The sequence below is a fragment of the Monodelphis domestica genome, chromosome 5 (genome assembly GCF_027887165.1).
Source record: "Monodelphis domestica isolate mMonDom1 chromosome 5, mMonDom1.pri, whole genome shotgun sequence".
Classification (NCBI taxonomy): domain Eukaryota; kingdom Metazoa; phylum Chordata; class Mammalia; order Didelphimorphia; family Didelphidae; genus Monodelphis; species Monodelphis domestica.
In genome coordinates this window covers 271,908,377-271,933,985 of record NC_077231.1, presented here as the reverse complement: position 1 = coordinate 271,933,985, position 25,609 = coordinate 271,908,377, and the positions used below count along the sequence as shown (strand labels likewise).

Sequence of the window (25,609 nt, the reverse complement as noted above, 5' to 3'; positions counted from 1 at the left end):
AAGACCTTAAAACAGGTCTCCTTTATATGGTGCTTTAAAGTTTATAAATTAATGGCAGCTTTTAAGTTTGTAGACAATGAAGGACTTCTAGCTTGCTCTTGACTCACATATCTACAGGTTGTTATTTTGGAAATGAATATCTTAAAGATACAAATATCAGAACCATAGGTATGTCTTTAAGACATTCAGTTTGAAAAGAAAAACCTGTAGACTCAAATATTAATGGGAATTGAACTTTATTCCTTTATCTTTTCAGTTGTTTTTTTTTTTTCTGCCACATATCAGGATTATTGGATCTCAATTGGTATTTCTATCTAGGTCAGCCTTCAAAGTTTTATAGGGTCATAAAGCTAGACTTGAAAAAGACATCAGAGGTCTAGTTCAACCAGAGGAATGTAGGTTGTAAATCATAGGCATTAGAATTGGAATCTACCTAAGAGATCATCAGTTTAAAGCTGGATGTCAAATTGGAGGTCAGCTTATCCAATGCTTTAATTTTGCAGATGGAGAAACTGAGGGCCATAAAAGCTAAATGACACGTGCCAGCTCACAGCTAGTTTGTGGCAAGGGCACAATTCAAACCCAAGTCCCTCTAATTCCAAATACTTATGTCTTCTTGTTAAGGAGGGAAAATGAGGCAATTGTTAAAAACAAACTTTTTGGGTCTTATTTTTCAGGAATTCTGTGCGGAAGGCCCACATCTATGGAATCACTTTTAGCATTTCCCAAGCATTTATGTATTTTTCCTATGCTGGTTGTTTTCGATTTGGTGCTTATCTAATAGTGAATGGACACATGCGTTTTCGAGATGTTATTCTGTGAGTATCTTTAAAATATATTTTAGGCTATTCTATACCAGGGTTTTAGATAGGACTGTTATCTTAGGTTTAGAAGTTTCTCATTTGTAAACAGAGAAGACTTTTGACAAGAATCACTTCAATCAAAGGAGTTTTCAAATTGAAAATAAAGTCATTGGCAGTGATGATTGTTTATTACCTCGTGGGAGATACTATGGAAGAAATCACAGTTTGGAATTTAGGATCCTTGGAATCTTGGAAATGGAAGGGGTCTTAGAGGTAGATTATTTAGTTCAGTCCTCTGTCCAATGCAGGAATCTTCTCCACACCATCCCTTGCAGGCAATCATCTTATCTCTGACTCCAAAGCGATCTCCAAGGCAACTCATTCCAACATGGGGTGGTTTTACTTATTAGAGAGTTCTTCCATATATTGAACTGAAACCAGCTGTCCTGTAACTTCTACCCATTGGTCTTAGTTCTGCTCTCTGGAAGTATGCAGCTGTCTAATCCCTCTTATAGGTCTTTTGAATATTTGAAGATAGATATCAAATAGCTGCTTCTATGCCTACCTTCCTGCTCTCCCTCCACCCCATCATGCCTACCTCCAGATGCTAAAAGAAGCAGAAACAAAAGAGAGTAGCAGAGAGAGTACTGGATTTGGTACCAGGAAGATATAATTTCAATCCCATTTCTGACACTTATTAGGCAAGTGACTTAGCCCCTCTAAGACTTAGACAACTCTAAAGCATTGAGACAATATAGAAAATGAGTCATAGGGGATTCTCTTATTAACACAGTCATCTTTGATGTATTGATTATCATCTTCTCCTAAAGAATTTTTTTGTAAGCTGACTCTCACCAGTTCCTTCAACCATTCTTCATATGGCATGGCTTGGAGTCCTGCCCAGACCCTATATCTGCACTCTGATTTTTTTCTTGCCCTTCTTAGTACTTTCAAGTAACATACATGGGCTATTAGAACCACAACTTCCTTTGTTCTGGACATCGTACTTCTCTTCAGTAAGATCACACTAGTTTTTGTTGGGTTTTTTTTTATTTCACACCATTTACTTACATTGGCCTGGATTCACCCAATATCTATCTCCAAGTCTTTTTCATATGAACTGCTTTTAGTGTGGGTCTTCTCCTTCCTACAGTTGCACCATTGTGTATAGTTTCTTTCCCTGAGTACACTTATACCGTGTCCTAGTAATTTGAGCCCATCATTCCAACCTCTTAATAACTTTTGGATCCTGATCCTGTCCCCAAAAGTTTTGGCTAGCCTTATCAGATTCGTGTCATCAGTAAATCTGATCAGAGCAGCAGTATAGAACAGTGAGTGGATTTGAAGTCATTAGAAATATAGGTTCCAATTTTGCCTCAACACTTTCTGGGCAAGCAAGCCATTTACACTTTATGATTCTCGCTTTTCCTCATCTTAAAAATGGAAATTCGAACATCTATAGAACTTATCTCATAGACTTTTGTGAGGAACAGAGTCTGCAAAGTGATTTGCAAACCTTAAATGCTATCTGTGTCATTACTATTGTTGTTTTTTCATCTGAGTTAATTGTATTAAAGCAATCAAACAGGACAGAGCAAAGAAGAGAGCTGTACAGCATACCCCTAAAGAGTTTCTCCTAGTTCTGTGGTTCCTCATTTTTTCAAATGTTAGGATTTTTTTTACACCAAAATACAATGGATACCTTCAAAGGAGTTGTCTTAATAAGTATTATTAAATTGTTTGATGGCAAAAAATGAGTATGAGTTAATTAAGCAATGCTCTTTTAAGATCATTATAATAGCATCTAAATACATTGGGGAAATAATGATATGCATAAAGTTACACTCCTGATTTAGTCTCTGCTGAAATATATTTGCTATCCTGAGGCACACTACATATTTTTAGAATTAAATTTTAAAAATATTATAGACTCTGGTAGAGCAGAGCAAAAACTATAATATAGTCTACTGTGCCAGGAAGGCTTTGGGTATAATCCAGGTGGTACAATTTGTTTATTTTGCAAATATCAAGCTAACAAAATACAAAAAGTCTGATTGCCAGTAGATTAACCATTAAGTGGTTATTTGAACATGTCAATCCATGAAACTAAGAAAAAATACAAAATGTGTCTAAATCCCATGTAAGCTCTTGCTGTTACTATAAGAAATGATCATAGAGTTACAGGAAAAGGGACAGATATTGCTAAGGATCACAAACATTTTAATCTTACAATAAACATGCAAGAATAGATTTTACTCTTCATCAACAGAAGCAGTATACACTTTCATTCTGTCAAATCTATTGGAGTATTTCAGTATTAGTAATTAGGTTAACTGGTGGTGCTCAAAATGTAAAACACATGTCCAATGACAAATAAGTTGACATATTATGGAATTGAACCATATCAATATTGACAGTTTATCTATAAATGGAATCAGAAGATATAAGAAGTTAACCAAATGGAAGAATGGCTCAAATATCCTTCTTGGAAAGACAAATAAGGTGTTAGTAGAGTTGACCTTATCATAGATTTAAAGGGAACATTACTTCTTAGAATTCTTGGTCATCTAACATTTAAGTGCTCATGATGAGTATAGGGACACTCAAAACCATGGAGGCTTGTCCGTAGCCACACTTGCATATGAAAGGCAAGAGTTTGCTATAAGAGATTTGGGATACAGGGCAGTAATCTCATAGTAGCCCCCTGTAGTGTTTTTTTTTTTTGTTGTTGTTCTTGCTTCCCTGTATTTGTTCATTTGTGTAGTAAAATCCTTAGGATCTTGGTAGTGAAGTGGATTTCAGGGTTCAACTTCCACAGCTTACCACCAAATCTAAACAGTCAAGACAAATTCTTAGCCTGGAGACACTTTCTAGTTTTTCTTTGAGAACCTTAACCAGCTATAATAGTTTATATCTTTGGCTATAGCCTTAAAGAGAAATTAGCCTAAGCTAATCAGGGAGAGGCTTTCTAGTCACTGCACCTTAGAAGGCAAGCACCAGAATAGCCAGTACATGTCCTGGAACAGATGAAGTCCAGAAGCTGGTCACAGAGAGAAGCTCCATATTCACATACCCTGTGGAGGGTCCCAGCAGCAACTACAAGATGAACAAAGTAATGCCTAGCAGAGATGAACTACCCAGAAGAAGTTAGAACTACATGATGATATCTCCAGAGGACAGCAGCAGCCCTACACTTTTGGAGGTGTGAGTTGCCCTGGCAACATGCGTGTCCCTATGTGTGTTTGCCCCACACATGTACCCTGGCCTTATGGCTTCCTCATGTGTGCCTCTTTATGCATGCACCCTGGCCACACTTGTTCACTGTGTGTGTGCACTTCATGCATGTTTCATGATCATGGGAATCCTCACATATGTGCCTTCCTTGCATGTACTCTGGCCAGAGTACACATTTATGTGTACACTTCTGCACATGTTTTCCTTAGGCATGTCTACTCTTCCCATTGATGGTTTGTGTATTTGGGGGGAAATGTGCTCCAGGTATATGGGGGAAATGTTCTACTACTATTTGAATTATTATTCTATTTAATTAAATGCCTTTTGTTTTTAAAAAGCTGTGTCATCTAGCTGATTAATAATAAAAAGTAAATATACCAGTCATGAGCTCACAAAATATGACTTTGAGTAGATGCAGACCCACGCAGTATCTTAAACCTGGGTAGAGCTTTTCTGTGGGGCTTATATCCAAGATAGGGTATCCCAAGTGTTACATGAATATAAAAAAGAGACCCATTTCTAGACTATTATAGATTATATATCAATCATTATTGCAGGAGATATTCATTAGAAAAGTTCTAAGGAGAGCTTGATTTTTAAAATTCCAAATTAAATCTACATATACTCTAATATTTGATAATATCATTGCATAGGTGGATAAAGGAGAGAATGGTGAAAATGTTAGAAAATATGACTATGAGTCAAAAAATGAAAGTATTATTTAAATAAGCTATTGGAACAAAAATGGAAAATGGATAAAGGACAGACTTGGACACAGAGTTTTACTATTCCCTACATAAGTTCAGTTGATATAAAGAAAAGCAGACAAAATTGCCCTGAAACCACCTCAGCAAAAAAAAAGTTTTTTGTGTCCTTTGCCAAGCTGCAACTTAGGCAATTAAAGGCAATGGCAGTTAAGAGTGTAAAGTTGTTCATAAAATTTTACAAATAAGGAAAGTAAAAGATTATTAATAGCATTGCCTTATGAAACAATAAATAGAGATGAAAAGAGAAGTGAATTTATTGGAAGATTGATGTGAGGTCCATTAAAGCTAGTCTATTTCCAAAACATTTAAGTACAAAATTGGGAAAAAAAATAGAGATTAAAAATGGAAAAAATTTGCAATTCTGTAACTAATTTGTTCAAAATTATTAATTGAACCACCAGATATAGAGTTTAATTTCATATTTCTCAGTATGCTATATGAGGAAATAGAAGTGACACTAAAGAACACAAAGATGGGGAAAATGGCTGAGCCAGACAACATATATGTCGAAGATACTTCTGCCAGAAATGACATAAAGATACTGAGTGGTAATACTCAAGACATTCAAGTGAATCAATTAAATAGACCTTTATCAAGAAACTATCATAATGCAATGCAAGGCACTGGGCTAAACTCTGGGTATGCAAAAAAACAGTCCCTTTCCTCAAAGAACTTGTATTCTGCACAGTGGACATACATAAATCAGTACAAGATCATTTGAATCATAAGAGAACACAGTCAATGGAAGGGGATCAAGAAAGTCTTCACATAGGAGATTGAGTCTGGCCTAGAAAGAATAGAAAGGCTCCAGAATACAGAGAAAAGGAAGAAGTGCATTTTAGCAAAGGAAATTAGGAGATAGAATGTCAAGTTTTAGGAATAAGAAACAAAACAGTTTGGCTGAAATATGGAGTGTTTGAAGGAGGGTAACATGTAATAAGTCAGTAAATGTCAGTTCAAGTCAATTGTGAGTGACTGAATGCCAAGAAGGGGAAGCAATAGGGATCCATCAACTGCAGATTTTGAAGAGGAGATTGAGGTATGCAAATTTGTGTTTGGAAGGATGATTTGTGAAGTATGGTTTAGCAAAAAGGTGAGTGGCAGGAGGAACAACTGGGATCCCATTCAATATTCCAAATGAATCCACATGCCTACTTTTTCATCTTTACAAACTAGAAAAATAACTTGCAAATGTGATCTGGGACATACTTGATGAAAACAGATGAGAATATGCAGGCTTTTGTAAACCGTATCCTGACATAGATGATATTTTTAATAGTAATACCACTGATGAAAAGTTACAAGAAATACAAGGTTCCACTTTAACTTCAGTTTGTTGACTATAAAAATATTGGGGTGATAGAGTAAATGCATCTTTAAAGACCATCCAATAATGTGTCTTTCATACATGTGTTAAAATTATCTAAGATTTCTTGAGAAATACAATCAGAGATAGTTTTGATCAGTAATATCAAGAGAGATCAATGAGACTACTTGAGAACAGAACCCAAATGAAAAAATGAGTCCCTATAGATAATCAACAATAATTTATTAGGCACCTTCTGTGTGCCCTGCATTGTGATAAGCACAGGCATACAAAAAAAGGCAAAAACCTGGACCCTAACCTCAAGGAGGTCTTTTTATCTAATGGAAGAGATCATGTGTAAATAGGTACCTACAGAGTATATGAGAGGTAATGTCAGAAGGGAAGGTACTAGTAGTGGGGAGAATTGCAAAATAACTCCTGTAGTTCTCTAGATGTTCCTGTTTATAAGTGATAGATGCTATTAAGCTGATTGCAGTAAGTCTCCAACATTGAAGAGGCTCCATCCTCTCTAAAAGAGTTTGACCCAACTGTCTATGCAGGAAAAGTCAAGTGGATGAAAAATTGTTCTTTAGATCATGGTATGAAATTTGAGACACAACCCAAAGATTGAGTCCAACAGTACATTTACCTTGGACAGATGCTGAAGAAAGACAGTGAACTGAGCCCAGGATTGAATAGGAGGAAGAAAGCAAAATGGATATCATTTGGGAAATTACATAGCACTTTCAGTGATCAGTGATCCCAGTCTTCCTGGGAAAAAAATCCCATTTTTTCAACAAGATTGTTCTTCTATTCCTGCTATCTGGATGTGAAACTCTTGAGAAAGCAAAGTTACAGATCATCCTAAAGATAATGGAGAGACACTTGGTGAGTGTAGATAGAATATAATGTATTACCAATGATGATCACAATAAGTTGCACAAAAAAATATCATCATGGAGATAAATGACCAAAAAAGGAAGTGGATAGAATGTGAAGGGAGAATGAGGGGGTAACAACTAGATCCGCGGGTGCTGTATTGGACCATATTTACTATCCATAATTTCCAGGATTTAGCGCTTTGGGAAATTATTACATTCACCTGTCACCATTCTTTTGGCACCTCCCCTGCTCTCCATGAGTCCTCAAAGATTACCAAGAATGATATCATGATTACAACTGAAGGCTGTTTCTGAACCCAGGGGATCTCGTTTGCTTATTTTTAAGAGATACTGGTATTGCTTGTCTCATCACCTGTCTTGAACTTCAGCCTACCCTTTTCAACATGAAGATGCTTTTTGATACAAAGTTTGAAGTAAAATGGGATTAGAGGAATTTGGCTTTCTCTGTTACCATTATACCATCCATCTGCCTCAAACAAGAGATCTCTCCTTTTCATATTTGTCTTCTTTCCCTCAAACATAGGTTAAAATGGCCTTTTAAAATTATCCTTACGTGTTTTTCACAAGTCTTGTCTTGTCCAAAAGTATTTGCCATCATGTTGCTATTCTAAGTGTTTTGTGTCTTTCTTTTATATCTCATCTTTGCTTTTGTGTCCTTCCTTCTCATTTGTATGTGTTTTATTTAAGTCTGAATACATTAGAAGAAAGAAGCCCTTTGCAATCTCATCAATCTTTTGAGATGTCTCCCCTCCACCCTTTTCCTTCCTCATCAAGATCATCTCCAATTGTGTTATCAGAATTTCATATTTGGAGAACCTCTCATTCTTTTCTGAAACATCTTCCCATTCATTGTCCATTGAGGTCATATTTATCATTATGTGAACTTTTTGAATTCTGCTTTCTGAAAATCTAAGGATTATGTCTGAACACATCAAAGTACCCATTTCCTTTTCTATCATGAATTCTAAGATGGCACGGTCACTTTCTCCAGTGATTCTTTCGGTTTCTACTTTGCCAACCAGTTTGTCTTTCTCTGTCAGAATTGAGTACAGGATATCAGTTGGCTATGTGATTGCAGTCAAAACCCAAAAATTATGTGATTCAGTTTCCCCATCTATGAGTTTTCATACTAAATAATGCAATTTGTGAAGTTAATTGATAATAAACCTGATTCTCCTATTTACTATCTAGCCATGAGTGAAAAACATTAGGAATCTGCACTAACTATTAGACATCAGTGTGAACATAAAGGGAAGGAGAAGACAGATTAAAAAAAACCTCGGGCAGTTGACTCAAGCCTCTTCCTTTCTTTATTGTTGATGTTTCAAGGGAATTTGGGAAAATTATAGTCTATGCAGAATAGTAAAGGAAAATCGTCAAAATAAGATGGGAGTTAGTAGGTGGGGCATTTGGAGGATATTAATAAATGTAAGTAGGAAGCATAGAAATTTTACAATCTAAATCAACTTTCTTTGGTCCTATGGAATTTGAAAAACTGTTTTTAAGACCGATCTGACATTATCCACCTATACTTGTTCCAGGGTGTTTTCTGCAATTGTATTTGGGGCCATGGCCTTAGGACACGCTAGTTCATTTGCTCCAGACTATGCTAAAGCCAAGTTGTCAGCAGCCCACTTATTTATGTTGTTCGAAAGAGAGCCTCTCATAGACAGCTACAGTGAAGCAGGACTGAAGCCTGTAAGTTCTCAAATGCTTAACAACTGCTTGTATTTTTTGTTTTGTTTTTTCTAGAAGTTGACTTATTGTTTGGCAACGACAGCAATACTCTCTGCTAGTTTTAACTAAAAAGTCATAGAATCATAGGATATAGTCCTGGAAAGGACCTTAGAGATCATTTAGCATGATCTTGTTCTTTTACATATGAGGAAACTGAGGCAGAGAAAGTCTTGCTCAAGGTCACACAGGTAGTACATAATAAAACTGACATTTAAACTCAAGTCCTCTAACACTAAATCCATTGCTCTTTCCACTATGCCTTGTTAGCTACTATCGTTTTTTATTAGAATTTTAAAAGATAGTACATTTGCCAGAGGTAGTTTGCATTTGGTTCACTTTACACAAGACAGTTCATAATTGTTTTGCATTCCTAGTAAATTCATAACCGATAAAGCCACAATATGTGAATTAGATCATAAAGGGTTAAAAGCAGTTTTCTCCATTACTAAGGTAGAAAAGCAACCTGAAAACCAAATGAAGAGTTCATCAATATAGATTCCAGAGTTTACTAAATGTGCTTGCTCCCTGGCTAAAAGCTTCATACCTAAAGCAAAGGATAAGCCCATTTTGGAAATGAACTATTTCCATTTAAATTGTTTGCCAGTATAGGTCATTATGGACAAATGAGCCAAGAATCACTCATGTAAGTTACCTATACATAGTTATTGGTAGCTCCCAACATGTTTGGTCTTCTGTGGAGAAATGTATAGTGTAAGAAGACAGAGTTTAGGAAGAATATTGGAAAATCGGACATGTTCAGAGAAGAATCACCAGGATGGTAAGTGGACTATTAAACTATGCCTTATGAGGATGGTTTGGAAGAAAGGGATGTATGGCCTAGAGAAGAGAAGACTTTTGGAGAAGGAACATGAATATTGTCTTCAAGCATTTGAAGAGGTCTTATATGAAAGAATGATGAAGTTTATTTGATTTTCCTTAAAGAGAAGAAGGAGCAAATAGAGACGTGATTTTTGGTTCTACATTAAAAAAAAAGTTCCCAACAGTTAAAGTAGTTCCAAATTGGAATGATTAGAGAGGCTGGATAGCTACTTCCCAGAAAGTTACAGGAAGGATTTCTTCAAGGGTTACAGGTTGAATGATATGGTATCTGAGGTTTCTTCCACCTCAAGATTCTGTGATTCTGACTTTAGCACTACCTCAGAAGATGAGCAAGATTTGTTTACCAGATGCTTTGGGCTAATTCTTGAGGCTTCTCCAACTACCCAGGCTCCAAAGAACCACATCAAGGAAGTTGTAGCAGCCTAAAGATAAAGATAGAAGCAGCTGCTAAATGCCAAAGCTTTTGAATGAGACAGACACAAGACCATTATTGACATGGTCTCACCTCAATACCAGGATAAGACTTGTGGAATCACAGAATTTCATCATTGAGAGGGACCTCAGAGGCCACTGAGGTCGCTCCTCCCCTCTCTACAGCCTCCCTAACAAGTGGTCCCTAGCCTTTGCTCTTGACTAAGGAGGAGATTACTGCCACGTGAGGCAGTTTAGTCCCCGTTTGATTAGCTCTGATCATTAATCTACAATTTTGACCCATTGCTCATATTTCTAGAGCCAAAGATTATGACTATCTTCGAAATAACAATCCTTCAGAAACTTGAATATAGCTCTTAAGTCCTTTCTTTTGCAAGTATCCCCCTTGAAAGTCGTCTCTTCTCCAGGCTAACCTTACCTAATTCCCTTAACTGATTCTCCTAAAGCATAAACTGCTCTTCCTTGGTGACTTTTCTCTCTACACTCTCCAGCTTATCAATGTTCTTGATAAAATGTGGTGCTCAGAACTGAACAGGATATTTGAGATATTATCAGCCCTGGGCAGAGAGCATCAGGAATTCTTACCTCCCTTCTTCTGGACACCATGCTTCTCCTAATGTAGTTTAAATTTTTTGGACTGGAATACACACCACAGACACCGAATTCATAGTTCACTAAAAACTCCAGACCTTTTTCAGATGAATGAACTTCAGCCTAGCCATGTTTTCTCCACATACATATGTAATTTATTTTTTTTAATAAAAGAATAAGAGTTTATGATTATCTCTATTAAATTTCATCTTCTTAGATTGGACCTAGTTTTTTTGAGATCTTTTTGAATCATGACAATTAGCCAGGGCATTAGCTATTGCTTAGAGGTTTGTGTCATTGGCAAATTTGATATACATTATATCTCTTCATGTATTCAAGACATTGATAAAAATGTAAAAGAGCACAGGACTAAGGGAAGATCCTTGGGGCACACAAATAGAGACTTCCTTCAATTTGGCATTGAACTGCTGGTGACAATTTTTTTGTGTCTGGCTCTTCAACCAGCTTGAAATCCATCCAACTGCACAATTCTCTTACTCAGATCTTTTCAGTGTTTAAATGAATAACATAACAGACTTTGTCAAATGCCTTCCAAAAACTGAGGTTAATTACAGCTACAAATTCCTCCTATCCACCAGACTAATAACTTTGTCCAAAAAAAAGAAAAAGTAAGTTTAGTCTATTATGACTTATCTTGGATGAAACTATTCTGGCCCTTTGTGATCACCACTATTTTTTATAAATGCTCATTAACCATTCCTTGGATGACACCCGATATTGATGTCAGTGAATTTATTGGCTTGGAGTCTCCTGACTCCAGTCTCTTTCTTTAAAAAAAATTCTGGACATTTATTCTACTCCATAATAATAGGATCATAGGATTTAAAGCTCAAGTAGAACTTAGAAGCCCAACTCCTCATTTAGACATGTGGCATCTTTCCCATGTTCCATGATTATTCCAAGATTATTGACAGTGCTTCACATATCTACCAATTCTTTCAGTATTCTTAGATGTAGTTCCTCTTGGCCTATGAACTTGAATTGATCAAAGGCAGATAGATGCTTCCTTACAATCTTTCTGTTTATGTTGAGTTGTTCTATTCTTTTCAGGCCAAAGATTATTCTTGGCAAAAAAAAAAAAAAGCTGCATATGAGGGTTTGAGTAGTTCTGCCTTCTATTCATTGCCCATTATTGTCACCCCTTCTGCTATAAGCAGCAGTCCTTTCTTCTTTGATCCTCCTCTTTTTCTCAGTATAGCCAAAAAAAAAGAGAAAAAAATAAATTCACCCTTTTTGTTGTTCTTAGCATTCTTTGTCCTCCTAATACTATTCTTATAGAATCATGTCATACTTTTGTTTTTGTGTTCATTCTTCATTACCTGCCCTTGGTTTCAGCTTCTGTACATGTTATTTTTGAAATTTAAGTTAATTTATGACTTCCTTCTATATTTTGGCTTTTTAATACAACTATCCTTTTTCTTCTATAACCAGCAATTAGGAAATATTACAATTGGCTAAGAAGCCTTGTTTTAGAACAGAGTTCTTGAATGGCCTAATGCAAAAAGTTATGGATTTGGAATCAAAAGTCCTCAGTTCAAAAGCCAGCTCTTCCACCTACCTATGTGACCTTGGACAAGAGTCCTTAATCTCTTTGGTCATCAGTTTCCCCTTCCACCTCACACACAAATGAGAGGGTTGTATCTCTATGGTTTATTTCAATTCTAAAAATCCTGTGAACTTAAAGCTGTGTAAAATGGACAAAAAAGAACTGAATTTTCATTAAAAATCCATGGGAGTTTCAATAGAGTTTGAAGTATACTTTATCTGACTTTTATGTATTGATGTTTTTATATGAGGATTTCATATGATATCAGGAATATATGTTATATATGAGATTTTTATCTGTCCCCAATAGCTCCTGTAAAGTTTTCTGGAAACAACATTCATGGTTCAAATAGTGATCAATCCATTATTGGTTTCATTTTGATTTTAGAGTAAGTTTGAGGGGAATGTGTCATTTAATGAAGTTGTGTTCAACTATCCTACACGGCCAAATGTTCCGGTGCTTCAAGGCCTCAGCCTGGAGGTGAAGAAGGGGCATACTCTGGCCCTGGTGGGCAGCAGTGGTTGTGGGAAGAGTACTGTGGTACAACTCCTTGAGAGGTTCTATGATCCCCTGGCTGGAAAGGTGGTAAGTGAACTGTCCTCAAGAAAATCATCTAGGGTTCATACAAGTTTTCTAGATGGGTTTTTGACTATTTTAATAAAGGTATGTTAAATATGACTAGATATCCCTGGGCGGGGAAATGTGTAAATGAAGAATACCTATTGTCCAATGTTATACAATTGGATGGACAACCCATAGAACTGATTTTTTAGTACATTTACCTTTGACAAACACTGAGGATATACAATAAAGCAAACCTAGGACTAAATAGTAGAAAGAGAATGGAATGGATTGCCTTTGGGAAATGAGGCTTCTCCCTAAAACAAGGCCCTTTTTAGCATCAGTATTTGTTTAGTAACATAGTTCTAAGTTGTAAAATATCGCAAGATCTAAAGAATTAAAGTTGTATGATACCAAAAGACGAATGGAGAAGGCATACGATAGGTACATCCAGAATGCAGCAAAAGATAACATAAAAGAAATGGTATAAAAGGCATCACCAGACAACAACTGGTTGTATTACAAGAGGAAGTAATAACTGATGGACAGCCAAATGCTGTTGGCTATATCACAATGTTTTTAAAAATCTAGAAGACCTGAAACATGTCTACTGAGAAAGCTTAACCAAGACTGAGGATTTCTGACTTTCATAGGTTATAAATTTAGATCCAAAGGAAATCTTAGAGAAGCACTAGTTCAACTCCCACATTTTACAGATCAAGAGACCTAATGCCCAGAACGGTTAGTTAACTTAACCAAGGTGACCCAGCTAATAAGTTGCAGTGCCAAAATTTAAACTCAGGTTCAATGACTACAAGTTTAGTACTCTTTCTAATGGTAACATTCTGGATCTACAAACATTTCACTTCTAAATCACACCTTAATCTTCTCACCCATGTTTTCAGTCTACTCTTCTCCATTTCACCCATAAAAGCCAAACCAACCTTACCAAAAATTCTGCTTTCTTTACATCACTTGTTCCTAGAAATGACTTGGGTTGTGGTTGCCATGGCCAAAATATCCATCCCTTCATAGCCAACAAACTGATGCTATACTTAATTTATTTCACAAGGTTGTTCCTGTATCTACATAATTAGTCTTTCGCCAGAAGATTCTGGGAGCCCTTGTAGCATGATAGAACTTGGAGGAGTTTTCACTGTTAGCAGCAGTTAAACAACATAAGATTATTTCTATGTCATGATGAGAAATTAAGAGTATAACTTGTAGAAGGAATTTGTTGAAGCAGCCCTTTTAATCTCATGTTAGTAGAATTTTCGTCTGGATTAGAGAATCACAAGGTTTCTAATTGTGACCTCTCTTTCTCTCTCTGTCTCTCTCTGTCTCTGTCTCTCTGTCTCTGTCTCTCTCTCTGTCTGTCTGTCTCTCTATCTCTGTCTGTCTCTCTCTCTTCCAAGAGTTTTACCCTTTGGTCCACTTTACCTTGTGGTATCTAAGCCTTATTAAGGCTTATATATATATATATATATATAAGCCTTATATATTATAAGCGTATATTATTGGTGGATTAAGAGAGAAGGTGGGAAAAAAGTAAGGACACAGTCAGTCAAGAACAAAGTAGCTATAGACTAGGAAGAAGAGTACCATGATGTTGAACTCAATTCTTCTAATGTATAGAGGAGGAGGGGAGAACCTAAAATATGTTATGGGAAGAGAGGTCTAGGTAAGAAGCTGATTGCTGTAGGAAGTTGCCTAGGGGGGCAAGCTGAAGGAATGGAGTCCCTAAGAATAGGACAAGGTTATGGTTTGATGGGAGCACGTTCCCATTTTTATAAAGACATAGTCCTAGCCAGTAGCTAAAATCTAATGTTTTAGGGGAAAGCTTGACTAAAGGAAAATTGGAACAAAATTCTGATATTTGGGGGGAAAGTCTGAAAGGGATGTTTACAAAAGAATACGATATTGAGGAATCCCCAACATTATGGTTGTTAATAAGCTTCCCCTCATTCACGTTTATATTACATATGCCTATTCAAAAAGGTTCATGAGAAGGGAACTTTTAGCTGTAGTGCTTCTTGCTAGATTGTTTCTAGCAACTCACACACAACTCGCACATCTTTCCTTAAAAGTAGATATGTTTATTGAACACACAATTGAAATACAGAGCTCTGAGGATATTTAAGGAAAGTTTTATTGATGCTTTTTTTTACCCCACTATCACTTCCCAATACCCCTCCCTATGAATCCTGATTTAACAAAGGAAGACAGGCAATTAACACTAGGCACAAATACAGGATGGCATTCTGCTCTTAAAATCCCCAACCTCCTTAATGAGACAAAGAAAGTATGTTTCATCATCACTCCTCTGGAGTCAAAATTAGTCATTGCTTTTGAGGTTTCCAAATATCTTCTTTTGGTTTTGTTTTCATTTGCATATTATAGTCATTGTGCTGATTATTCTCTTGACTCTATTTTCTGAACTATGTATCAGTTCTTATATCTTCTCATATGAATTCATCATAACTATTGTTTCTTCTGACACAATAATATTTCATTGCATTCATATAGCACAATTTGCTCCCCATTTCCCACTGGATGGCCACCTGCCTTGTTTTCTTATTCTGCTACTCAAAAAGTTCTGCTATAAATATTATGATATACATAAGTCCTTTCTTTGTATCACTGACATAGGAGTGGGATCACTAAGTTTGGGGGACATTTTGGGTAAATAATAAAAGAGTGTTGTTTATAAACAGTAGAGGACTTAGCTTAGCCAAACAATTACTTTGAATAGTAGAACTTAGTGTTAATGAATGCTGACAGTGGTTCATATTTTACATTCATGAAGAGAATGGATAAACTGGGAAGTTTCTATTTCATTCTAGAGGAAACAAAAAGGCACTAGAGTTTATTGAATGGAGGATGGCATGATCAGGCTTGTTCATTAAGAAAGCAGTCGTGTGGAAAATAGACTGGAAATAGAGAGAGGCTTTAGATAAAGAACAAATAGTAGGAAATAGTCTAGGCAAGAAATAATAAGGACTTGAACTAAGGGAGTAGTTGTAAGTGGAAAGGATGGGACACATGAGAGATGTTATAGGGATACAAAAAAGATTTGGCAGTTGGCTGGATATGTGAACTTAATTTAACTTAGAATTTAAGAAAATTTACAGAAGAGAGAAGCAAAGATAGGTAATGGAAGATGGATATAAAGATGTGATATGGTCCTGTAAAAAAAGTCAGCTCTGCTAAAGTTCAAAATGAAGTCAATGGAGAAAGCTACGGAACAACAAAAAGGACATTTGAGTTATACTATGGGAAAAGGAGCATCAAAAAAAAGGGATAGACTTTTTGCTTGGAGTAGATGGAATTTTAATAATTTACAATGGGGAGAAGGCAAAACAGCTCAAATCTTATTTGGGTTTCTTGAAAAAGGAGAGTGACCAATACCCTGGAAAAGGTAGAACAAAAGTCATCAGTGGGGAGTTGATACACAAGATAAGGAAGGAGGAAGGAGGAAAACAGAATGTTTGGGACTCCAAAAACCAACAATGTGGAGGGAGAGTGTTCCAGGTATGGGGGCCAGCCTGGATGGAACATCCTGTACAGGGAGCAGCAAGTAGGCCAATTTTACTAAAATGTAGAATTACTTGAGGGGCGAGTAATATGAAACCATTCTCCAAAGATAGGTTGGAGCCAATGTGGGAAGGGCTTTAAATTCCAAAGCATCTTGAATAGAGGAATGACATCTTAGACCTGTGTTTTAGGAATATCAAATTGGTAGCTGTATGGAAGCTGGATTAGAGAGAGAAAAAACGGGATCCTGAAAGAATAGTTAAGAGGTTATTATAGTAATATTGACAATTTATGCAGGCCTCAGCAAGGTGGTTTTAAAAAGATTTATACAAAGGCTTCAAAGTCTTTTTAGAGTGAAATTTTAGCATGAGAAGTTTCAGGGTTGTCATCTTCCAAGGGAGAAATTTCCACCTCCCTCAGTCCCCTAAGCTTGTTTGTGTACCCTGCAGCTAGTGACAGTAAATTGAGTGCCATTATTAATGTGCTTGTATCTTGGTCAGGTTCTTCCAATCAGTGTGGGTGTTATCTGCTCACATGCTCATAGATAGATGGATATGTGTGCTTTATCCAAATAAGACAGTTTGTGCCTTATGTTAAAAAAAATACTCTTCTCCACTCTAACCCTTAAGGTTTTTTCATGTATCAGAAACAAAAAGATTGTCTTAAATACAGACTTAAAAAATTAAAAGGGTATTGCAGATATGGTATAAAGGAAAAAATACCAGCCGTTAGCTAATTACATGACCCGGGGAAATCTGTTGATTCCTCTGGGCTTAAGTTTTCTTGTCTCTATTAAAGAAAATATATGAAAATTATACACAGCCAACTTTTTTTCTCATCTGTGCTTGTTCAAAGACATAGTTGCATGACTAATATAAATATTAAATAGAGATAGCATGATGTGATGCGGGAAACAGGACTTTAAAAGCTAAGGAAGAGTTCTAGTCCTGACTTGGCGGGTACAATGAACAGAACTCTAGTATCAGAGTCAATGGGTTCCAGTTCCAGCTTTGCTGCTTTCTACTTACATCATTGTGAACATGTTATTTTAATATCTCTGGACCCATATTTCCAAATCTATAAAAAGAACAGGTTGGACTAGACAACCTCCAAGATTCCTTCTAGTTGTAAAAAAGCTCTGATAAACCTGTATGACCTTGGGCAGGTCACTTTTGCTCCTTAAGTCTCAGTCCCTCATCCATAAAGTGAAGTTAGATGATCTCTGAACTCCTTCCCAGATCTAAAACTTTGACATTCAGCAAGACCTTTAATTTGTTTCTATTTCTTCATCGGCTACTTATAGCTCCCAGGCCTACAAGACCATCACCCTTTTCCCTAAACACCTTGCTAGGGACTCAGACAAGTGACACAGAGGCAAGAAAGTTGCAATAATAAATAACAGCAAATAGAAATCTATTTCTGAATTTAAAAGCTTATCTTGAGTTATGCCCAACTTGTTTACAGCTTCTGGATGGTCAAGAAACCAAGAAGCTTAATGTCCAGTGGCTGCGGTCCCAGCTTGGCATCGTGTCCCAGGAGCCCATGTTGTTCGACTGCAGCATCGCTGAGAACATCGCCTATGGAAACAACAGCCGGGTGGTGTCACAGGAGGAGATTGTGAATGCAGCCAAAGCTGCTAACATCCATCCTTTCATTGAATCACTACCTGAAGTAAGTGACCTAAGAGCTGCTTGTGTGAATTAAAATAGAATTGTAAATGGTGTTTCCAATAGCTCTAAAGTGTAGGGAATATCACCTTATTATAGCTATTGGTCAACTATTTATCTGATAGAGATAGGAGGCAAGACTGAGCCTTATGTAAAACCTTACATAACTGCTCTTTCTGTGGCAGAAAAGCAAAGGAAAAATCCATTACAATTCAACCAGCATTTATTAAGCACCTGTTACATATCCGGCATTCAACTCCATCCTGAGAATGCCAAAACACAACTGAAATATTCCTCGAGGAGCTTATAGTCCAGTGGGAGGCTACAACATGTAGACATATAAATAAATATAAGATATTCTAAGAACAAAGAAAGCACTATGGACTGGGTGGAAAGGTTTCAAGTAGAAGGTAGCAGCTGAGTTGAGCCTTAAAGAAGGCTAAGAAGGATGAGAGACACAGATAAGGAGAGAGTTGCAGACACGGAGCTTGCGTGCAAGGAAAAACCTGTTAGAGTTCACATATTTCTTACCCTTTAACATTTACAAAGTCCTTTCCACAGTCATGTTGTTTATAGTACAAGTATGAAAGAAGTTGGAGATCTAACTGGCATCCTGGGATTTATAGTTCTGAGGGGCAATAATTCCATCTCAATTTTCTTTTTTCTTCTTTTACATTTTAATTTAATTCATTTTTTACATTCCTTTCCTTTATAATTTTGAGTTCCAAGTTATTTTCCTCCCTTCCACCCCTTCTCCCATCCACTGAGAAGACAAGCAATATGATATCCATTGTCCATATGAAATCACCCAAAGCATATTTCCATATTAGGCATATTTTTAAAGCAAGAAAAATGAAGAAGTGAGAAAATGATATTTCAGTTTGCACTCAGAGTCCATCAGTTCTCTCTCTGGAGGTGGATAGCATTTTTTAATCATGAATTCTATGGAATTGTCTTAGATCATTGTATTGATCAGAGTAGTCAAGTCTTTCATGGTGGATCATCATTATAACCCCTCCAGTCTTGAAAGCAATTCACAACTAAATGGTCTTTGAGCCACAAGGTAGCCTTGAGTCATCATCAGGAATTCCAAATGGGATGCACACCATCATAAAGAAATCAAGTGAGAGGAAGGACTGCAAGAGCAGAGCAGCAGGAGTGGAGCTACGGCATCCCTTCCCAGTGGCAAAGGGAAACAGTTCAAAGAAAAAATGAAAAAAGAGGGCTGAGCTTCAGCAAAAAGGAAGACAGTGATGTCGGTGGAACATTGGGCCCTGCCCTCATCTGGAAAGAGAATTCACACTGAAGCTATCACTAATATTCACCTCTTCAAGGACTAAGGGAAATTCCAAAAAAGAAAGGTCTGCTCTTTACAATTTCTCTTCTCCAGACGTGTCTAGTATTAGACACTAATATATTCAGCTTGTTTCTTTCACCTAACTGTTTCCTATATCTATAAAGAGGCCCGGGGTTAGGTAGAGATACATCCAACTTCAGATTAGGACAGAGAGTCAAATCTCTGTCTGAATGTTAGGACTTTTCCTGACTGGAGGCTCCAAGCTGTTGTCCTCATACTCGTAATTTTCCTCCTGAGAAACTCCATAAAACAGCAGAAGGGACCATCTAGCTTGGAGGATCCTGCTAGTACACCTACGCTGAAAGTCAGTCAGCTTTGGTGACAGTGTGGCTAATTAAATCTCCAGACTCCAGGGTGAGATGGCAAAAAAGGAAAGGGGAAACCGAGGAGGTGCTATGTAGCTGTCTTTTCCAGAATGGAGGAGGGAACCAAGAGGATTAAGTGCCTTCCACTAAGTACTTTCCACAGTGTACCACAGCGATCCCCAAGAGGTTCCTTTATCAGAGGGAACAAGCAGGGTACATGTATAGTGTCAGTCTTCAGGTGATTAAAGGTCTAATGGCCCAACTCAATCTCTCCCTTCTCAGATGAAGCTCAGTCTCCATCTTCTGGCTTAATGACAAGAGTGTCATGTTAGTGAGAGCTGAATCCCTCTGAACCACAAATTCCAGCATGCATTCAACTCCCCTTCCATAAGTCCTATTGTCTAATCTGCAGCTCAAAGCAGTTAAATGACTTGCCCAGATTCCACAGGTACTGTCAAAGCCAGAATACTGTAAGGCTTCTGAACTTCAAGTCCAGGTCCGCTCACATAATGCTCTCGTAGATAAGACATATTGGTCTAATATGAAGTCTCAGGTGTTTGAGGGAGGCTCTACATTCAGAAAACAGAAACTTAAGCATGCTTTATCCTCCTGGGAAGGAACCAGTAGAGGACAAATTAAAGCTGTGTAAGGGAGAAATGATTCTAGAACAAGTACACAGAATATTTGGAAGGAAATGGAAACAAAGATACAATTGTCAAGTTTATCTCTGAAACTGTAGGAGAAAAGACAAAGAGGGGTGCCAAATCAGATTAAAAGAGGGAGAAAGGGGAAGTTAGCATCTGATGGTTTCAGTATCATCAGTAAAACTGATGAGAAGGAAGGAAGTGAAGATGAGCTTGAGATAAAAAAGTTTAGAATAGCCTTTGTATGGGATGTGATAAAAAATCACGAAATGATTTCCATGTAGCAGCGAAAGTCCAGTTGTGATTAGTGGCATTAATTTGTAGTAGATTCACTCAACAAGTTTCCTTATTTTCTTCAATATTGGTCATCACTTTAAGAGTAGAAATAGGTGTAGATCGAGGGATGTAGCCATAGCTGAAGGTTAGCCAGAATTGACTTTTCAACTCAAAGGGTAAAAGATGTAAGAGTTAAAAGTGGGCCTTATTGAAGGAGCCGAGAACTGGGTCAGTAGTGGAAGGGAACACCAGTCAAGATTAAATATTGTTGATAGCTCAGAGAAGAAGGAGCAATCAAGTCACCAGCATTCACAATGCAGGGAAAGAACAAGGGGAAACTAAAAACAGGACCAAGAGGAGTGTAACATCAGAAGATTATTATTCCAGAGGAATATCAGAGTTGGTATCTCTGTGCCTTTGTATGACTTTGTTCCCACATCCTGAAATAGACTGCCCCCAAGTTCCTTTTGAATTTTCTGCTTCTTACAAGCCACAATTCAGTCACTTAGTCTATTAACATGTTATTTAATAGGGATCCATTTAAATTCTTATGCTTGAGTTAAAAAAAAAAAACAAATTTACAAAGAGTAAGATAATGGATGCATGGCTAGGCAAAACCTGGTCTAAGAAGGATCTGGGGTTTTAGGGAATTAAAGCTCAATATGAGTCACAATGGAATGTGGTAATAAGAGACAGTGAACAGGAACGGGTAGAGTGGTGATGAGTCTATTATATACTGCCCTGATCAAACCATATCAAGAACGTTGTGTTCTATTCTGGATTATTACAGTTTAGGAAGGATATTGGTAAGCTACAAAATATCTAGAGAAGGGAACTGAGGTGAGGAAGGGCTTTGGATCCATGTCATATGACAATAGGTTGTTTTATCTGGTGTTGTTTTATCCTGGAAAAGACAAAGCTTAGGAGAAAGCTACCTTAAAGTGTCAGAAAGGTTGTAATGTGGGGAAATGATTAGTCTTGAGTTTCCCCCAAAGAATGGAACAGATGTTGCAGGGAGGCAGATTTAGATTTGATGGAAGGAAGAACTTCCTATTAGAATTATCCCAAAGTAGAATGAACTCCCTCTCACTGCAGGTCTTTAAAGGCAGAATGATCACTTGCCAGGTGTGTTGTGATGTGGACCTTATTCAGGTATAGGTTGGGCACGATAGCTCTGAAGTCTCTTTTAAGTCTCAGATTTTATAATTCCATGCATTTCCTCTTCCTTGAAGATTTTCCATCCCCATTTCCCCAAGTCAAAGTGATTTCTTCTTCCTCAAATTGCTTGAGGCACAGGTAAATTTCTTTCCTTCCTGTTAGACTCTGAGCTTCTTGAGAGCAGGTTACCTACCATAACTAATTGTTTATTCTCCAGATCCCATTCCATGTTCAGCCCAGGCAAGCACTTAATAAATGTTCCTAATAAATAATACTTGACAAATTTACAAACAGCAAAAATTTATCATTACCATGACATTGCCAAAAATTAGAAAAGAAGAATTTGTCACGCAAAATCTTGCTGGAGACCAAAATTAAGAGTTCAAGACATCTTTTCATATAAACTAAGCATTGTGGTTGATTTTGAAAGTGAATTGCTGAATTGGCTGAGGGAAACACCTACAAAAAACAAAACCCACCACTGTCCCAAAAGGACATTCATCTGAATATCTGAACATAAATGTTTTTATTTGAAAAATTGATTTATTGGAGCTAACGTTTATGATGATACATGAAGCTGACTTTTTCTGAGTTAGATTTCAATTCTTTTGTAGTTATATATTCAAAATGTTCTTTCAGAAATATGAAACCAGAGTGGGAGACAAAGGGACTCAGCTCTCAGGGGGTCAGAAACAGCGCATTGCCATTGCTCGAGCTCTCATCAGACATCCTCGGATCTTGCTGTTGGATGAAGCCACATCAGCCCTGGATACAGAAAGTGAAAAGGTATGGTGGGCTACTATTCTGTGTTCATATTTAATCTGTAAAGTAGACATCATCTCTGTGACTGAAAACAGTAATAACAAAGCAAACCAATTCTGAACCCCTAAAAATCCTTTTATTTCGCTTATCAACAGATTGTTCAGGAAGCCCTGGACAAGGCCAGAGAAGGTCGCACGTGTATTGTGATCGCTCATCGCCTCTCCACCATCCAGAATGCCGATCTTATTGTAGTATTCCAGAATGGCAAGGTCAAAGAACATGGAACACATCAACAGCTTCTGGCTCAGAAAGGCATCTATTTTTCACTGGTCAACGTTCAGACTGGGACACAGAATTTATGAACTCTTGTTACTTTCCACTTCTTAGAAATAAACGTACATACTATTTCACTATTTTTTGTCTTGTAATGCAAGTTCTGATAATAAGTGGTCACCAGCTTCAGGTAAATCTTGTTCCAGATAAACTCAATAGCTCTCACAAATCATATTTTATTCCTATGAAGTTGATAGTAGGGATATGATTTATAATAATAAATACATGAAACTCAAAGAATTTGGGAGGTTGGGCTCATATACTGCTGAAATGTGATATTGCAGTCCAATCTTGTTACCTATTCTACTATAAACACTCTGATAAGAAAATCAAAATATCAGAGGACTGAGAGCTGGAAAAGATGTTAGACATCAGATAGTTTAAACCTGTCCTCTTTCCGTTTACCACCCCCTCTCTCTGCATGTAATTTTAAAGATGAAGAAAAAATGAAGCCTGGAAAAGTTGACTTGGCCAAAGTCACATAGGTAGTATTTGTTCCCAAGTCCTTCAACTCTAAACCAGGCACTAGTTGTAAAATTATAAGGAATTATCAGAAATGGGGAAGGTTCTTACTGTATGGAAAGAGTGGGACTAGATAACAGCAGTATTCACTTTGTTATGCAGATCAGATTAAGATTTCTTGTGGATTTTGCCTCTCTTGCCCTTTCCCCTGACTCAATATGACTGCCTCCCCCATTACTTCTGTTAATTTCTGATCTAGAAGACTTGATTTGAACTCAAATCTTCCAAATGGATCAGGCTTCTTAGATGACATTGACAGCCGACTGATACTTGGCATACTAGATGACAATCAGGATCCCAAAAGATCAAGACGCTAGAATGTATGGACCAAAGCCAATTAAACAATTAAACATAATAGGAATAAAAGCAAAGTAGGCAAATACACATTTGGTAAAGATGATATTCAAATGAACCTATGATCCCATTGATATGGGAGTTTCTACCAACAATAGAGATTGCAACCCATCCATGTCTGTCCATCCTGTATAACTCATGTTCATGTTCTCCAAAAAGAATGCCATTGAAGGTTGATCCAGCATTCTCCATGGAGACCTTTTTTTGTCTCTCTCCTCACATAGAGGTGACTCTGGTCAACCAACTTGAAAATTGATCACCCAGCCACTGCCTGAAGACATCTAGTAACAGAGACCTCACTACCTGTGAGGCATCACATCTCTTCTAGACACCTTTAATTGTTAGGAAAAAAATTTTTTTTCTCATGTGGGGCTAAGTCCTGGTAAAGTGTAAGTGGTGGAGATGGCCCCTGGTAGAACAGAAGGCATGAAACTAGTGGTAAACATTGGCAAGCTTTCCACAGATCAGTCATAGGTTTAGAACTGGAAAGGACCATAAAGGTCATCAAGTCTAACTCCTTCATCTGGCCACCCAGGCCAGTACACAGCAGAGTCAGAATTTGGTCCACTCTCTCCAAATCTTCCCTTTTTCCATATCATGCTACAGTTAACCAATATTCTCATCTCTGTTTGCTGAGTTTTTCAGTTTAACAAAATTGGTTTTTCTTATGCATTGATTTCCATCTTAAAATCAACAAGCATTAGGCATATAGCTGCCAAAACTGAAACAGAAAGCATCCCTGCCCTCAAGAAGCTTACATTCTCTCTGGGGAAACAAAATGCAAGTCTTTGAAGTCTGTGGAAAAAATGAAATAGGTACTTCATTGGAATATCATTATCAATCTATCAACCACGAGGTATTTATTAAGTACCTACTATGTGCCAGGCATTGCACTAGGTGATGAGAATTCAAAAAAAAATATAAACGTCACATGCCTTCAACGGGCTTCCCTTCTATCTGGAAAGACAACATGAGCATCTTTGAAGTCTACGGAAAAATGAAATTGGGGCTATACCTAACATTGTTTTCATGCTTATTCACAGGTTCATAGATCTAGAGCTGAAAGGGACTTCAGAGGGCACCAAGTCCAATCTCCTCATTTTATGTAAGAGAAAACTGAGGTCCAGGGAGTTTAAGAAGTGACTTCCTTACTAAGATCAACAATTAGTGAGGCTCAGAAGCAGGATTTGAACCCAGGTCTCCTGACTACAAAAGCCACTGTGCTTTCTACTATTCTCCACAGCTACTTCTCTACCACCCTGCTTTTCCCCCCAAAGGTAGATGCCTTTCATAGTAAATATACATTGTTTGTTTTGGTTTCAAATTCATGTATTAACATGTGTTTCATGTGTCACTTGCTCTTTCTTCCTTCAAAGGAAGGATTCTGAACGGATGAATAGAAAGCCCATGGAATGCTCAGGTCACAACCTGGCTAATTCTGCTAAGCATCTCACTGGACCTTCTCTTGTAGAGACCTTCCAACTCAGAATTCAGTTACTGAGTTCTGCCAGAAACTTCTTCCTCTATCTGTAAGTGAACCCAGATATTTCCCAAGGCACAGAGTCAGACTGAACAAGGTAGGAGTGGGTCTGGGCAAGACATCAGAGGAGTGTGTTAGTGACTCAAGTTGGCTTGTAAAGCAAAAAGGTGAAGGACTCCAAACGGGAATAGCTGATAGCTAAAATCCTTTAAGACTTCAACAGGTGATAGGCTTCCAAATGTCCCCATGGTCTAGACCACTTTCTTTTTTCATTTTTGTTTTATAATCATCTTGGCAATCGGGCCCAAAGGATAGCAAAAGGGAATACCCCTATGGCTTCCTCTACTTGTTGTAGGGTATCCTGACCCATCAGTAAGGTAAAGAATTCCCACCTGTCTCGTGTTCTACAAATAAAATAAAAACAAAAAAGGCATGGCATGTGTGGCTAAGAACAGAAATCAAAGGTAAGGTGCCAAA

The 25,609-nt window shown here is 37.4% G+C and overlaps 1 protein-coding gene across 9 annotated transcripts in view; it reads left to right on the top strand.

Annotated features, from left to right (window-relative positions):
• Window positions 1–22,856, top strand: part of ABCB4 (ATP-binding cassette, sub-family B (MDR/TAP), member 4) — a 106,958-nt gene extending 84,102 nt beyond the window's left edge. For 8 of the 9 annotated variants that reach the window (XM_056797298.1, XM_056797294.1, XM_056797295.1 and 5 more), the window contains 6 exons: window positions 678–818; window positions 8,554–8,710; window positions 12,567–12,764; window positions 17,739–17,945; window positions 22,321–22,467; window positions 22,599–22,856. In XM_056797298.1, coding sequence (XP_056653276.1) covers window positions 678–818; window positions 8,554–8,710; window positions 12,567–12,764; window positions 17,739–17,945; window positions 22,321–22,467; window positions 22,599–22,805 — 1,057 coding nt within the window. In that variant the 3' untranslated portion in view covers window positions 22,806–22,856. The remainder of the gene's footprint in view (window positions 1–677; window positions 819–8,553; window positions 8,711–12,566; window positions 12,765–17,738; window positions 17,946–22,320; window positions 22,468–22,598) is intronic. The other variant, NM_001190792.1, reaches the window with a different exon arrangement.
• Window positions 22,857–25,609: the final 2,753 nt, after the last annotated feature.